At 38.9% G+C, this 16,178-nt stretch overlaps 1 protein-coding gene across 5 annotated transcripts; it reads right to left on the bottom strand.

Annotated features, from left to right (window-relative positions):
* Nucleotides 1-1,991: 1,991 nt before the first annotated feature.
* naxd (NAD(P)HX dehydratase) lies at nucleotides 1,992-14,720 on the bottom strand. Of its 5 annotated transcripts, none has more exons than XM_073845805.1 (11): nucleotides 14,319-14,720; nucleotides 12,397-12,846; nucleotides 10,997-11,135; nucleotides 7,309-7,354; nucleotides 7,080-7,168; nucleotides 6,746-6,854; nucleotides 5,997-6,047; nucleotides 5,600-5,704; nucleotides 2,544-2,664; nucleotides 2,339-2,459; nucleotides 1,992-2,256 (listed from the first exon to the last, which is right to left on the bottom strand). In XM_073845805.1, exons 1-11 carry the CDS (start codon nucleotides 14,377-14,379, stop codon nucleotides 2,106-2,108), a joined length of 1,443 nt encoding a protein of 480 aa, XP_073701906.1. In that variant the 5' UTR covers nucleotides 14,380-14,720; the 3' UTR covers nucleotides 1,992-2,105. The 5 variants fall into 5 exon arrangements, with proteins under 5 accessions (XP_073701906.1, XP_073701903.1, XP_073701905.1 ...); XM_073845802.1 differs by lacking the exon at nucleotides 14,319-14,720 and adding an exon at nucleotides 12,963-14,172; XM_073845804.1 differs by lacking the exon at nucleotides 14,319-14,720 and adding an exon at nucleotides 12,963-14,170 and having other exon boundaries at nucleotides 12,427-12,846.
* Nucleotides 14,721-16,178: the final 1,458 nt, after the last annotated feature.

Genomic DNA, 16,178 nt, shown 5'->3' with positions numbered 1-16,178 from the left:
GACAAAAGCAGAAACGGAGAACTGGAGGATCCGGAGGATGGAGTCACGCATGCGCACACGCAGTCCGAACGTATTTAACAATTCTTCTATCTGTTTCCATGCATTATGACCTTTTTTATTCACAAGGTTTTGATGTTATCCTATTTTGAAAGTTACTTCTCTTATTAGCTATAGGATGTTTAATTATTATTACAATACCTCAAACGATCTCCTAGAGTAAACACATAGAACAAACGTTTTAGTAATACGAATTAATACATATTAAATAGTTTTCAGGTGTTGTCATACTAAGCTGTTGCAGATTGTGACTAACTTGCATTATGAAATGGTATTTTAAACAAGCACTGCGAAGGAAGTATACATTTAACAAATAAAAAGCTTCCTGCTCTATGCTTCTAAACATATATAGTTGAAGTCAAAAGTTTTCATAGACCTTGCAGAATCTGCAAAAAGTTAATTATTTTACCAAAAAATGACCAGGGATCATACAAAATGCATTTTTTTTTATTTAGTACTAATATATATATATTTTTTGTGATAGTTGTTTGTCCTGAACAGTTAAGCTGCCTGCTGTTCTTCAGAAAAATCCTTCAGGTCCCACAAATTCTTTGGTTTTTCAGCATTTTTGTGTATTTGAACCATTTCCAAAAATGACTATGATTTTAAGATCCATCTTTTCACGCTGAGGACAACTGAGGGACTCATATGCAACTGTTACATACGTTTCAAATGCTCACTGATGCTCCAGAAGGAAACAATGTATTAAGAGCCAGGGGTGAAAACTTTTGAAAAGAATGAAGATGTGTACATTTTTCTTATTTCTTCAAAAAATAAAAAATAAAAAAATCCCCCTCCCACGAGTCCATCAGTTGTCCTCAGTGTAAAAAGATGGATCTCAAAAGCATAGTCATTGTTAGAATGGGTTCAAATACACAAAAATGCTGAAAAACTAAATAATTTGTGGGATTTTTCTGAAGAACAGCAGGCAGTTTAACTGTTCAGGACAAACAAGGGACTCATGAGCAACTATCACTAAACAAAAACAACACAGCTGTGGATCATTCAGGTAACAACACAGTATTAAGAACCAAGTGTATGTAAACTTTTGAACAGGGCGATTTTTATAAATTCAACTATTATTTCCTCCTGTGGACTATATCATATATCAATAAGATATTATATATATCAATAAGATATTTCTCATAAAATATGTTTACATATAGTCTATATGTAAACATATTTTATGAGAAATATCTTATTCAGGTCAGTACTAAATAAAAAATAACATCCATTTTGAATGATCCCTCTTATTTTGCTAAAATAATTAACATTTTGTAGATTCTGCAAGGTGTATGAAAACTTTTGACTTCAACTGTACTATGAGGATGAGTACGAACAAATCTTTAAAACCTCTCCATCTTTATGAAAGCAAACCTCTATCTTACAAACTAAAATCAAGTCCAGACACAGCCATGTGTTTGCACAGAGTGAACAATACAAAACAGAAACAGTTATAAGTAAAACTTTCATGTTAGTTTAATACATAGAATAGCAAACTATATCTAAAAGTGACAGCCACTTTGAATTATTTGTAATCTGTCCCACGTACTAAATAAGGATTGTGAGTAGCTGACAGAAAACAAGGTGTTAAACAGCTTAATGTAAGGAGAACATCCACTATAAAGGTAAAGCATTTGTTTGAACACTTGAAAGTGAACATTTTCAAGCGGACCAATAAATAAATTGCAGCTAGTAGTAAGACAGCAATTCATTCATAAAGGGACAGTGTTAAAACCATCTGTTGGTGGGTTATCATGTACAAATCTAAACATTGGCAAACATAACGCACACATCTAATGACATGGATGTTATAAAAACAAAACAGTGTATGACGTTTATAAAGGGCCACCACACAGACATGAAAGTGGAGTAGTTGAAACTGTATTGCAGAACTACAAGAGGCACTTTAAAAGAAAAGAAAAAAGATGCTCAACAATGTACTTCACTTTTATTTAATATGAGTAGCATTGAGATGCAGACCTTTAGTCTTTATAATGACCATGAAAAGAGAAATTGATACACACACACACACACACACACACAGTTTAGCTTTCAAACAACTTCTTGAAAGCACTGCTTATCTCCTGGATCATATCAGAGGTGGTGGTAGATCTGCTGTGTTTGTGGAAGGCCTGCCGATTACATTGCCTTGTCAAAGACGTAGCACCGAATGCAGCTACCATTGAGGGATTCATGCTGTAAAAAAAAACAATTGCTATTAAACTGAAAGTGATATGCGATGACGCACCAAATAACTACTGAAGATGGAGGAACTTACCCCTTAGTTGCATCTGGAGGTGAGCTGAACGCCCAATGGGCGAAGACTCCTAAGGAACCGGAGAGCAGATCTCCCTGTCCTCCACAACGCCGACCACTGCCCTCTTGACTACAGGTCAGCACTGAGAGCAGGTTAAAATAAGCATGTTAGAGAAATGGTGCACTAGAACCTTATGAAGTTTTGATGTTTTAGGAAAATCACTAACTGTTCTTTCCGTCAGTAATAATGTCTTCCTCCCCCTTCAAAACCAAGGTAAGGTGGCCCATGGCGATGCTCAGTTGCTGAGCACTTCTCTTGCGGTCGGTGCTGTCCAGAGGTTCATGATGCTGAAATCAAAGTTTAATTTACTATGCATACACTGATTTATGTTTTTTCTCTATATTCCCACTCTTGTATTATATTGCATTATACAGTGTATCTGGAAAGTATTCACAACGCTTAATTTTTTCCACATTTTACGTTACAGCCTTATTCTAAACTAGATTAAATTCATTATTTTAATAGTCATCATTAATTCCACAAACAATATGGAAAAAATAATAATACATAAAAATCACATGTACATGAGTATTCACAGCCTTTGCTCAATACTTTGTTAAAGCGCATTTGGCACCAATTACAGCCTCAAATCTTTTTGAGTATAATGCTGCAAGCTTGGCACACCTTTTTTTGGGGGGCAGTTTCTCCTATTTTTCTTTGCAGTACCTCTCAAGCTCCATCAGGTTGGATGGGGAGCATCAGTGCACAGACATTTTCAGATCTCTCCATCGGGTTCAAGTCTGGACTCTGGCTGGGCCACTCAAGGACTTGAGAGTTGCCCCATAGCCATTCCTTTTAGTATCTTGGCTGTGTGCTTAAGGTTGTTGTCCTGTTAAAAAAGATGAATGTCACCCTAATTTCTCTAAAACAGGTTTTCTTCAAGGATGTCTCTGTACATTGCTGCTTTCATCTTTCCCTCGATCATGACTAGTCTCCCAGTTCCTGACGCTGAAAAACATCCCAACGGCATGATGCTGCCACCAACGTGCTTCACTGTAGGGATGGTATTTTGTTTTTTTATGGTCTGAGAGTCCTTCAGGTGCCTTTTGGCAAACTCCAGACAGGCGGTCATGCGCCTTTTACTGAGGAGGGGCTTCCATCTGGCCACTCTACCGTACAGACCTGATTGGTGGAGTGCTGCAGAGATGGTTGTTCTTCTGGAAGGTTCTCCTCTCTCCACAGAGAAACGTTGGAGCTCTTTCAGAGTGACCATCGTCTTGGTCACCTCCCTGACACGACCCGGCTCTAGGAAGATTCCTGGTGTTTCCAAACTTCTTCGATTTATGGATGATGGAGTCCACTGTGCTCATTGGGACCTTCAGTGCTGCAGAAATTTTCCTGTACCCTTCCCCAGATCTGTGCCTTGATACAATCCTGTTTTGGAGGTCTACAGACAATTCCTTGGACTTCATGGCTTGGTTTGTGCTCTGACATGGACTGTTAACTATGGGACCTAATATAGACAGGTGTGTGCCTTTCCAAATCATGTCCAGTCAAGTTGTAGAAACATCTCAAGGATGACCAGTGGAAACAGGACGCAACTGAGCTCAAATTTAAGTGGCACGGCAAAGGCTTTGAATACGTACATGCGATTTTTTTCTTTTTCTTTTTTTAAATATATTTGCAAAGATTTCAAACAAAGTTTTTTCACATTGTTGGGTATTGTTTGTAAAATCTGGAGGAGAATAATGAATTCAATCCATTTTAGAATAAGGCTGTAACATAACCAAATGTGGAAAAAGTGAAGCGCTGTGAATACTTTTCCAATGCACTGTAGATTTTTTCTGTTTTTCTCATATTAGTGTTACATTTCAGCTCTACTGTGTAATTCCTATGCATGTCTGCAGTATCATGTAATGTTTGCACTACGTCTGTACAAGCTCCATCACCAAGACAAATTCTTTGTGTAAACATACTCTGCAAGTGTATGTTTGTAAAGGTATTTTATTTGTTTTGGGTTTTTCTTTTTAATGGGAAAACAAGTAGTTTTCTAGGACAGTGGTTCTCAACTTTTTTGATTCCAAGGCTGACCTTTGTCCATGACAATATATCTAACCTGGGGGTTAGATATAAACCCCTAGGGGTCTCCATATACTGGTGACCAATGGGCTGAAGGTCCAAATTGCAGTTTCAATGCAGCTTCAAAGGGCTCATGATCCCAGCCTAGGAATAAGGGTCTTATCTAGCAAAACAATGTCATTTTCTAAAATAAAAAAGTATATACTTTTTATCCACAAATGCTCATCTTGCACTAGTTCTGTGATACGCATCTTCACACATCATGTAATCACATTTGAAAGGTCACAGATGGTTAGTTCTTCAATCTTCATCTATGTACTTTGGTTTAAAAAGCTAGGGTAGGGCGAAAAACTCAATTTCATTTTCTTTTTCAACTTCAAAATTGTCCGACATCATCGTTTTACCTTTTGGCTACATCATGTGTGACCATTCCAACTTTATTATGTAATGTATAAAGTCGTAGACACGCATTGCAGAACTAGTGCAAGATGAGCATTGTGGTTAAAAATTATATTCCTTTTTTTTCTTTTTTTTTTAAGAAAATTACTAATCGTTTCGCTAGACCCTTATTCCTTATTCTGCTCAAAATATATTATCCATTTAGAATTGGAGTAGTTTTTTATGCTGCTAAGAGGCCCAACAGCCATGTACATGTGGGATCACTTCTGAAATGATTGATATAGTGATAACCATAGCAATAGACAGGATAAAAAAAAGTCTATTTATCATGAGTCAGCAACACGTTTATGTAAGTATTTCTGAAACGCTGTTGTGATTCTTTGTAAAAGTAATGACTTGCAAATCTTATAATCCTTTGAGTGTATATTGTTATTCTTGTTAAGGTGGTGCTTAGGAGCCGTTCCTTTGGTTCATTACATCTGCACTTTACTAAAGCCCCTCACTAAGTTCAGAAGCACCCTCAGTTATCTGATTCTGGAACGGGGCCTGCAGTGAAAGCAATGTTTTTAAAACAAAGACTCCGTTTATATGCGGTAATACCATCTTTGTCAGGTGATCTGATCACAAGTGAGCATATGAGACACATTTGAGCTGCACACAATACTAGGCAAAGTATCAGCCTAGCCTGATCAGACTGATCACCTGAGACGAATATCAATACCATATGTAAAAAGAGCCTTACACATTACATACAAACAGAACCTGCTCAGCTACACAGAAGATATTAGCACATTCAAAACTCACCATAGCCTCATACAGACGAGTAAACTCCATAAAGTTAGGTGTGAGGATGCCTCTCTGATATCCTTGAATGACTGACGGTTCTTTTGCCACTAACCAAAGCCCATCCTGTAAAAAACGAATGCACAGAGTGACTATCCGGCAAATCCCTAGCCTGCTAATTCAGTGAACTATTGATGCCCGTCTCTCGACTATAAATGTTGGTTAAAGATCATGTTTTAACTTATGTTATGTTAGACAATATGCAAAACATCATTATTACTGTGGTCTATAAAAAACAATTCTGAGCTCTGACCCAGTTCTTATTCTTTACACTAAATCTGTTGGCTGTTGCCAAAATGCCAAATATGAAAGCATATTGATCAGCTACATCAAAAGCATCATTGAAAACAGTACTCACAGCATCAATGATGATTGGTATTCCTCTGAGTTTTGACCTCTCAATAATCTCCTAAAATGAAACATTAGCCAAACATTATTTCTTTTAAACCAATTCACAATATTGTCAAGCTCTCTAGGAATACATTTTACAAAACATAAAAGGGTTTAAATGTGTGGACACACAAATTCCTTTTCCACATTTGTGACCCTAGACGACAAAACCAGTCATAAGTCGTAAGTATATTTGTAGCAATAGCAAAAAATACATGGTATGGATCAAAATGTTTCTTTTATGCCAAAAGTTTCTTTTATGCCGATTATCTTAATATTTAGATTTTTTCTGCACTCTAGATATTTAAATAGTCGTATCTCAGACAAATATTATGTTATCCCAACAAACGATACATCAATGGAAAGCTTATTTAAGCTTTCAGATGATATATAAGTGTCAGTTTAAACAAAATGACCCTTATGAGTGGTTTTGTGATCCAGGTTCACATTTGAGAAAAACTAGTCAATAAAACTGTAAAATAACACAAACTAAAGCATGAGAAACTTTTCAACCAACAAATTAAACATGTAAACATATGCCTTTAGATCAAGAGGTTTATCCAAGTTTGTGGTTGGTACTATAAAAGAAAATCTGAAATAATTTACTTTTTAAAAAACAAGAGATACTAATGCTTTTTGTGTTTCATTTTATCACTTACTAAATTGCCACATGGAAGTCATAAGATGTTTTGTTTTTGTAAGTATAATTTCTCTTGCCTTAGCATTCTTCAGAAGCATATCCTCCCTTCCCAGACCTGGTCCCACAACCAGACTGTGAAGCCTGGGCAGCCATTTCTCAATCTCCTCCACAGCATTAGGACTATCTCTGGAGATACACAGCCGGGTGAGAAACAGAACCATCATGCTCAAATCTCTCTCGACACGACGACAAATCAAATGCGTTTCAGCTGGTTAAATGGACTGAATCAAATAACCCTGGAGGAGGTCCATTAAAAAAATCAATTGTCAAAACTCTCCTGTTGGCCACCAGAGATATTTAATAAAATTCGCTTGCAATCAAAGATCATATCTAATAAGAGTTCCTGCTTACAGCACTGGATGGACAATGAGTTCAGGACTGTAGGACTTGATGACTGGAGCTGCATCTTTGGTGCAGAACACATGAGACAGATCAGCTCCCTAGAAAACAGGCATGAGTAGAAGGTTATGGGACTGATAGATTTGCCAATATTTCAGCATTTTGACATTATCAGATAAGTATCTTATTAAAGACAAAATGCAGATAAGAAAGAAAAAATTGTTTTTAACAGAATACTTACTGCTTTTAAAGCGGAGATAGCCGCAAAGTAAGGTGCTCCTGTGTACCTAACAAGAACAATATAAAAATATAAGCTCTGACCAAGCAAATTCACATATAAACAGAAAAGAACAGTATGTTATGTACTATAACACTCACATCACAGTACATAGCACCTTATGAAACACAGTTGTGGCAGAGCATGGCTTCATGGCTTGAGGTTGAATGTGAAAAAGTGAGCAAGTTAGGTGCAAGTTCTAGAAATTACACCGTCTAATCACAACAGCTCCGGAAAAAGAGGAAATACAGGTGCTGGTCATGTAATTAGAATATCTTCAAAAAGTTGATTTATTTCACTAATTCCATTCAAGAAGTGAAACTTGTATAATGTATACATTCATTCCACACAGGCTGATATATTTCAGTGTTTATTTCTTTTAATTTTGATGATTATAACTGACAACTAATGAAAACCCCAATTCAGTATCTCAGAAAATTAGAATATTGTGAAAAGGTTCAGTACTGAAGACACCTGGTGCCACACTCTAATCAGCTAATTAACTCAAAACACCTGCAAAGGCCTTTAAATGGTCTCTCAGTCTAGTCCTGTAGGCTACACAATCATGGGGAAGACTGCTGATTTGACAGTTGTCCAAAAGACGACCATTGAGACCTTGCACAAGGAGGGCAAGATGCAAAGGGTCATTGCAAAAGAGGCTGGCTGTTCACAGAGCTCCGTGTCCAAGCACATTAATTGAGAGGCGAAGGGAAGGAAAAGATGTGGTAGAAAAAAAGTGTACAAGCAATAGGGATAGCCGCACCCTGGAAAGAATTGTGAAACAAAGCCAATTCAAAAATGTGGGGGAGATTCACAGAGTGAACTGGAGCTAGAGTCAGTGCTTCAAGAACCACTACGCACAGACGTATGCAAGACATGGGTTTCAGCTGTCGCATTCCTTGTGTCAAGCCACTCTTGAACAACAGACAGCGTCAGAAGCGTCTCGTCTGGGCTAAAGACAAAAAGGACTGGACTGCTGCTTAGTGGTCCAAAGTTATGTTCTCTGATGAAAGTAAATTTTGCATTTCCTTTGGAAATCAGGGTCCCAGAGTCTGGAGGAAGAGAGGAGTGGCACAGAATCCATGTTGCTTGAGGTCCAGTGTAAAGTTTCAACAGTCAGTGATGGTTTGGGGTGCCATGTCATCTGCTGGTGTTGGTCCACTGTGTTTTCTGAGGTCCAAGCTCAACACAGCTGTATACCAGGACGTTTTAGAGCACTTCATGCTTCCTGCTGCTGACCAACTTTATGGAGATGCAGATTTCATTTTCCAACAGGACTTGGCACCTGCCCACAGTGCCAAAGCTACCTGGTTTAAGGACCATGGTATCCCTGCTCTTAATTGGCCAGCAAACTCGTCTGACTTTAACCCCATAGAAACTCTATGGGGTATTGTGAAGAGGAAGATGCGATATGCCAGAGCAAACAATGCAGAAGAACTGAAGGCCACTATAGCCGTGTTTCCACTGTCGGGCCAAAAGCGGGCGTGCTAGTGCGTGCCAGGGCCAGTCGCGTTTCCACTGTCACTTCCGGGGCCTGATCGTGCCTCATCGGTGCTTCCTCAGGGCCAATGGCCCGGGTTTTTCGGCCCTACGAAAACCTTGGGCCAAAGCGGGCCAGCTGGGGCTTGGGTGTGGTCAAAGTGAAAGGCGGAGTTTATGCAAAGTTCCGGTAAGCGTGCGGTCAGGTAAAAGTGTATCTGCGGTAAGATACGCATTTCGCTGTATTACATAGTGCTAAGAACTCAAAAACTTAAAATGGAGAATCGTCAGTACTGGTCTGTGGAAGATACCAGGGCTCTTCTAAGTATTTGGGGTGAGAACAATTGTACAACGGCAGTTTGACGGCATCTGCAGAAACGAAGACGTGATAAAATACATCGTTGCTGAACTTGCAAAGCTAAATATCCAGTTCAGTTCGAGACAAGTTGAAGAAATTCCGGTCGCAGTACAAAGCCATAAATTACAGACAACTATGTGATGAAAACATTACATAAACGCATGTCTGATGAGTATACTCTTATTTAAATTTGGACAAATGCAAATAAGATGCTATAAAAATGCGATCTGATGTATAAGTTGATTTACATCGACCAAAAAAAAAAAAACCCAAAAACTCACCAACACACCTTGATAACATGTTAACATACACTGTATCTGTACCTAAATAAAGGCATAAAAGATTATACTAGAAGTACAACTGTGTCGTTATTTTTTGCAGTAGTGTGTAGATTGTATTACATAAAAAAAATGTTGCATACTAAGTTAGACAAAAGATTTGTGTGTAGGTCATAAAAACAAAGCTTCTTTTCACATGATTTATTACTGTAATATATTACAAATATTGCTGCTGCATTAACAACTGTTGCAGAGCACTTCTTGCATCAGAACAGACATCGCCAACATTACAAGGCGTTTCTGCATTCGCTGTATTCGGCTTCCACGTCGCTGTATTGTTCTTTTTTTAGCCTTGCAGCTAACATAAGCTTTCGGCGTAAACGCCGCTGAGCCTCCATCTTCGCATCTGGGTTTCGCTGCCTTGTCTTCCACCAAGAAAACACCGAAAGGAGCAAACAAACAGCCGCTTCGGCTCTCTCCATTTCGTTCGTTCGATAATCACACTGGCCCACCTGATTTACTTTCAATCTCCCCGCTGAAAGGGGAGGGGTTTCGTGACGTTTGATCCAAGGAGGTGTGCAAAGGGTGGGTTTGCGCAGCGAGGCTAATGGCTCAATAGTGGAAACGCAGCTTACTTTTGGCCTTGGTGCTCGAAACTCGAGGCCATTGGCCCCGCCCAGCACGCTCTAAGCACTGGCCCGACAGTGGAAAAGCGGCTTATCAGAGCAACCTGGGCTCTCATAACACCTGAGTAGTGTCACAGACTGATCGACTCCATGCCACGCCGCATTGCTGCAGTAATTCAGGCAAAAGGAGCCCCATTTAAGTATTGAGTGCTGTACATGCTCATACTTTTCATGTTCATACTTTTCAGTTGGCCAAGATTTCTAAAAATCCTTTCTTTGTATTGGTCTTAAGTAATATTCTAATTTTCTGAGATACTGAATTGGGGATTTCATTAGTTGTCAGTTATAATCATCAAAATTAAAAGAAATAAACACTTGAAATATATCAGTCTGTGTGGAATGAATGTATACACTATACAAGTTTCACTTCTTGAATGAAATTAGTGAAATCAACTATTTGAAGATATTCTGATTATATGACCAGCACCTGTACATTTAGACTGAAATTGTAAAAATAAGTATAATTTTTTATATATTCTCCTGGTCAAACTTTACAGTAGGTAGCTTTGTACTTGACAATTTGATACCGCATACTTATAGGAGAAGTTCAGAATAAACTTAGTTCCTCGTCTGTGTACTTCGGTTTAAAAAAGGTAGGACAGGGTGAAAAACTCCATCTCATTTTCTCCTCCAACATTGTTGTTTTACCTTTTTGTAAAGCATGTTTGACTTTCTTTGCATGTTCGATTTGTAAACACTGCGTTGGTACTTCCGCCTAAATCACATGTGCGTTACATAACGCGCGAGGTCGAGCTAGTGTAAGACGAGCATTTGGGGTTAAAAAGCCACCACTGAAGTCCCCTATACTTTAGTAAGTGTATAGCCCTGAGAAAGATCTGTGCAGCACTTACTCTTGACATCCTCCAATGATTCCAATGCGTCCGTCCTGACCCTTGTGTTTTTTGGATGTAAGTGGAGGAATTGTGTTTCTTACAAGAGGAATGATATTGTCCATTGCTGCCGTTCCCAGAGAGAAAGAGCGCTCTATGACTGAGACAAGAACACAGTAACAACAATCATTAAGGGTTGTACTCTGTTAAATAAAAGTTTCAACCAAAATGAAAATTCTGCAATTTCTTTTGCATTAATTTGTCAATATGTTGTATGTAAGAAGAATATTTTGAAAATCTTTATCAGATCAGAACTGTTCATAGTCTTTCAAGCTCCAAAATGCCCAAAAACATCATAAAAGAATGAAAAGCCCATACAAGTTGTGCTCTATATCTGAGTCTTCTGAAGCCATTTGAGTTTGAAACTCAGGCTTGTATTCATCAAATCGGTCTCTCTGATGTAACTCCTAGTTCCCATTTTACAAAATCAAACCACTGCAACTTCAGTTACAACACTTCTGAGAACCTACTATCATTTTAACATCTGAATGTGAACGCAAATGATATTTCAGAGCTTAAGCACTAGACAGGATTATCAGTAAATAATGACTAAAATATTAGTTTGTTCCACATAAAGCCTCAGAAGACTTGGAGTATGGCTATAATATTGACTACTTTTATGTTTTTGGAGCATTTTGGTCAGAATACAGGTTCATTGTACTGAAAATATATCAGTGTACATTGAAGTCATTCACTTTTTAATGTAATATTAACTTACTTCATTTGTCTTTTTTATGTTAAGAGGTGGAAAATACATAAATGCCTTGAATATTGGGGTAATATTAGGTCAAAGCATTTCTTAGGCAAGTTGTTTGATGAGAGAAAGAGATGAAATGTAGTTGCCAAAAAATATTTTTTAAAATGACTATTATTCTGATGATGGCACAGACTGATCTTTGGTTGGCCAATTATTGGAAAGGGGGCGCACCATGCCTGGCCACATATGCTAATCTAATAATCAAGTTGCTTATCTATTTTTCTGCTTTCAGTATTTAATAAAGCATCTTTCCTTCAGCTCAAACAGTTGAGCGTGGAGCTAGCAATGCAAGGTCATGGGTTTGATTCTCAAATGTAATTGTCATTTTGAATAAAAATGTCTGTCAAATGCATAAATGTAAATCAGAAATGAATGACCCCAATGTAGACAGACCAAAATACCTGCCTCAAATCTTGCAAATCTCTTTGTGTTCCAGTAAAAAAGATAAATAAATACACAGTAATAATAACAATAACATCAGAATTTCCATCTCTGTAAGAACTACCCTATTCAAGGAACTTTAGCAGTAAAACATTGGTTTAAACGGCGATTTATGACTTTATAACAAATGGAAATTCAAAATAAAAGGCAACTCTACACGAACATTGAGTTTCACCCTCTTCCATGAGCAGACCTGGGCCAGCTGATTGGCTGTGGCTGGCAAACTCGGTCAAGGCAGGCGGATGGTTACGATTCCCGAAAGGGGGACGTGTGAGGGGTATGGTGGGATTAGTCTGGGGGATACAAGAGGGCTGCGGAGTGGCCTGCGGTGCAGGAGAGGGTGTGCTGATGCCAGCGAAAATCTGGCCCAACATCTGTAGCATCTGCAGCTCTCTGGAATGTTCATCTTCCCTGCGCTTATCCTCAGCCTGAAGACGCTGCTCCTCAAGCCTGTAGAAGTTGTCTTCGGCTTCCATGCTCTGCTCCAAGAACTTCTCCATCAGCTTCTCTAACGACATGTTCGCAAAACGCTTCTTGCTTCTCCGTGGCCTGCTGGATGAGGTCGCGGGCGGGTTGGTCTTCGTCAGGCTGCTCTGTTTGCTTGGAAACGAACCTTTGAGAGAAGAACACAGACAGATGTTAACACGCACACACGCATGGGACAGCAGACTGATTAGGCTAAAAATGGCAGATCATTGCTTTCTGACGGATCAGAATAAGTTGACATACTCATGCCTCCCACTGTCACCGGAATGGGGCAGGATGGGTACTCAGTTTTGACCGGATGCTCCATAAAGGAGCATTCACCACTGCCATCCATGTGAGCCTCCTGCAAGAGTTCAGTACTCTCAGCATCTTCATCCATCGTTTCATCTCCCCCAACAGCAACACTATCAATATCCTGCCTCTCTACTAAGGATCTATTGCTCAATATCCTCTCCATCTCGTCGTAGAACTTGCACATCTTGTGGTACTGCCCATTTTTCCTGGAGCCCTCCTTCGCTTGGTAATACTGCCTCTTTAAGCTCTTAACCCGTATTCTGCATTGGTCTGGTGTCCTATCGAAGCCCAGCTCGCACAAACGGTTCGCGACGTCTCGGTAAACGTGGCTGTTCCTAAAGTTTCCGTCCAGCGCCGTCTGCACGTCGTGCTCACCCCAGATATTCAACAGCGCTCTGGTCTCCATGTCCGACCACAGGAAACCGCGCGTTGCATTCACTAACATGATGGTCGAAGCAACCGAGCCCGAATCCAAGTCGCTTTCGCATCGATCGGGCGGCGAGATATAGGCCTTGCTTCGACGACGTTTCATGCGGTTTCCGAGCGCATAGCGATAAAGGCCTCGCCGAATCGCCGAGATTAACTGAGCTGGTTTATGCAAAGCTGCTTAGAACTTCGCCAGTGTTTACCGCGCCAACAACAGTGAGAACGTCACCGCAATCTTGTGTACTACGTCATCACAACCGTGTGCTTCACGGCTCAGCGATGAAAACGGTCAAACAGCTTTGCGAGTGTCTCCAAAAATACATTTATGAAACAACAGTTATGCTTTGTAAACTCATCTTCTTAAGAACTGGGTTTAGAAATGCGAATTACGATTGAGAGTTTGCGTTAAAAAACAAAACTGGCAATAAAATTACAAAATACAGTGCGGTCAACAACTTCCAGCGTGAGAACATGCGACTCGATTTAAACCTGACAATACGCTTTTTGGAGTTTGAAAACTCATAAATGAATAAACCCGATATATGATGCTCTACTATGTCAAATAAATACATTAGTAGCGCGTGGACTTCTGGAATGTACTCCAATCATATTGGACCACACAAATGCACAAACTCGTGGAGTTTACTCACAAATGTTACACTGGTACTTTGGTTTACATTAAAAGTGCATTAAATCAGAGTCTGGAAGCATTTGAACCCCACTGCATGTACATCATGTGGCACTCTGCATTTACCTTTCTCATACAGCAGCACTGCTGCAATTGCAATGGTTACAGTTACCACGCCGAGAAGTGAACATTTAAGTCCATGCATTCCGTCCTTCTCAAGCTACTTATAGTTTGATAAACTCCGATCTTACCAATTGCCAGACTTAGTGGCTGTTCAGAGAAAATGAAGGTAGCACGTTTGAGAAGATTCATCAAGTTCACGGGTAAACAAACACTGTTCAGGAAGAGAGTGAGAGCTGTGGAGCTCTGTACGGGGGTTAGCTGCAGTATCCAGTCAGATAACAGGAACAAAGTTCAAGATTTATTCTGATTAAAGATCTGTTACACGAGTTCACTCGGTCAGACACAAACAGTGTAGAATTGTCCTCCCTCTGAGTCTATAATCATCAGACTTCCGCTGACGCTCTGCTTTGCCGCTTATGCGTGATGACATAAGCAAAATTCAGTCCATGGTTAACATTAAATAAAGCCAAGCAATGCTACTCAATGTAGCGAAGACTGATTACAATGGTATTGGAAACGGCATTAACTGTGATATTTATTTAGCCCCGCCTTAACTGTTTACTTCCTGTGACGTTGGCACTGAAGTTAAATTTGCCCCGCCCGCCACCGTTCGATGGGAAGTCTGATTCATTTCGGCGAATCGGTTCTTTTGAACAGTGAAGCTTACAAAAGTGATTCAGTGATTTCTTAAAGGAAAATTTCACTGCCAGAACAAAAACTTACTGATGATTTACTCACCCCCTTGTTATCCTTTCTTTCTTCAGTCAAATAAATTATGTTCCTTGAGGAAAACTTTTCAGAAATGTTCTCTATATAGTGGACTTTTATGGTGCCCATGAGTTTGAACTTCCAAAACGCAGTTTAAATGCAGCTTCAAAGGACTCTAAACGATCCCAGCCGAGGATGAAGTGTCTTATCTAGCGAAATGATCTGTTGTTTTCTAAAATGGGACAATTGAATACTTTTTTAAATGCTCTCAAAATGCTCAGCTTGTCTAGCTCTGTGTGTATTCTGGTTAATGACAGTTAGGGTATGTCAAAAAACTCTCATCTCATTTTCTCCTTCAACTTCAAAATCACCCTACATCGCTGTTTTACCTTTTTTTGTAAAGGGGCGTTTGACCTTCTTTGCATGTTCACTTTGTAAACAGTGCGTTGGTACTTCTGCAGCGATGTATAGGATGATTTTGAACTTGGAGGAGAAAATGAGATGGGAGTTTTTCAACATACCCTAACTGTATTGAACCAGAGTACACAGAGTATGCATGCACATCACAGAGCTAGACAAGACGAGCATTTGAGGTTAAAAGGTATATAAATTGTACTTTTTTCTTTTTTTTTTTTTAGAAAATAACTGATCGTTTCGCTAGATAAGACCCTTCTTCCTTGGCTGAGATCGTTTAGAGTCCTTTGAAGCGGCATTTAAACTGCATTTTGGAAGTTTAAACTCACGGGCACCATAAAAGTCCACTATATAGAGAACATTTCTGAAATGTTTTCCTCAGAGGCGGACAGTAGTGAAGTATTTTTACTTTACTCAAGTAAATTTGAACAGTATCTGTAGTTATCAAAGTGTTATTCATGGGAAAACTTTACTTCACTACATTCCAAAGCATAATGTCATACATTTTACTGCACTACATTTCGTAAATAAAAGTTGTTGTTTGTTTTATATTTAATACTTAAGAACATTAACAATTTAGTACTTTCTTGTACTCCATTAAATCTTTGAATTACTTTTACTTGAGGAAAAAGAAAGTAATAGATTTCTAATGTAATTAAGTATTAAATTATATTTAATATGAAACATAGTGCAGTAAAAAGTACAATATTATGCTTTGAAATGTTGTGAAGTAAAGGTTTAAAGAAAAACATTCTAATAAAGTACAGACACTTGAAAAGTACTTTTACAACAGAGTAAAAATACTTCACTACTGTCTGCCTCTGGTCAAGAAAAATTTCTATAAGACTGAAGAAAGAAAGACATCT

This window comes from Garra rufa, chromosome 8 (assembly GCF_049309525.1).
Source record: "Garra rufa chromosome 8, GarRuf1.0, whole genome shotgun sequence".
NCBI lineage: Eukaryota > Metazoa > Chordata > Actinopteri > Cypriniformes > Cyprinidae > Garra > Garra rufa.
Note: the sequence above shows the minus strand (reverse complement) of the source record. Positions and strands in the feature narration are given on the sequence as shown.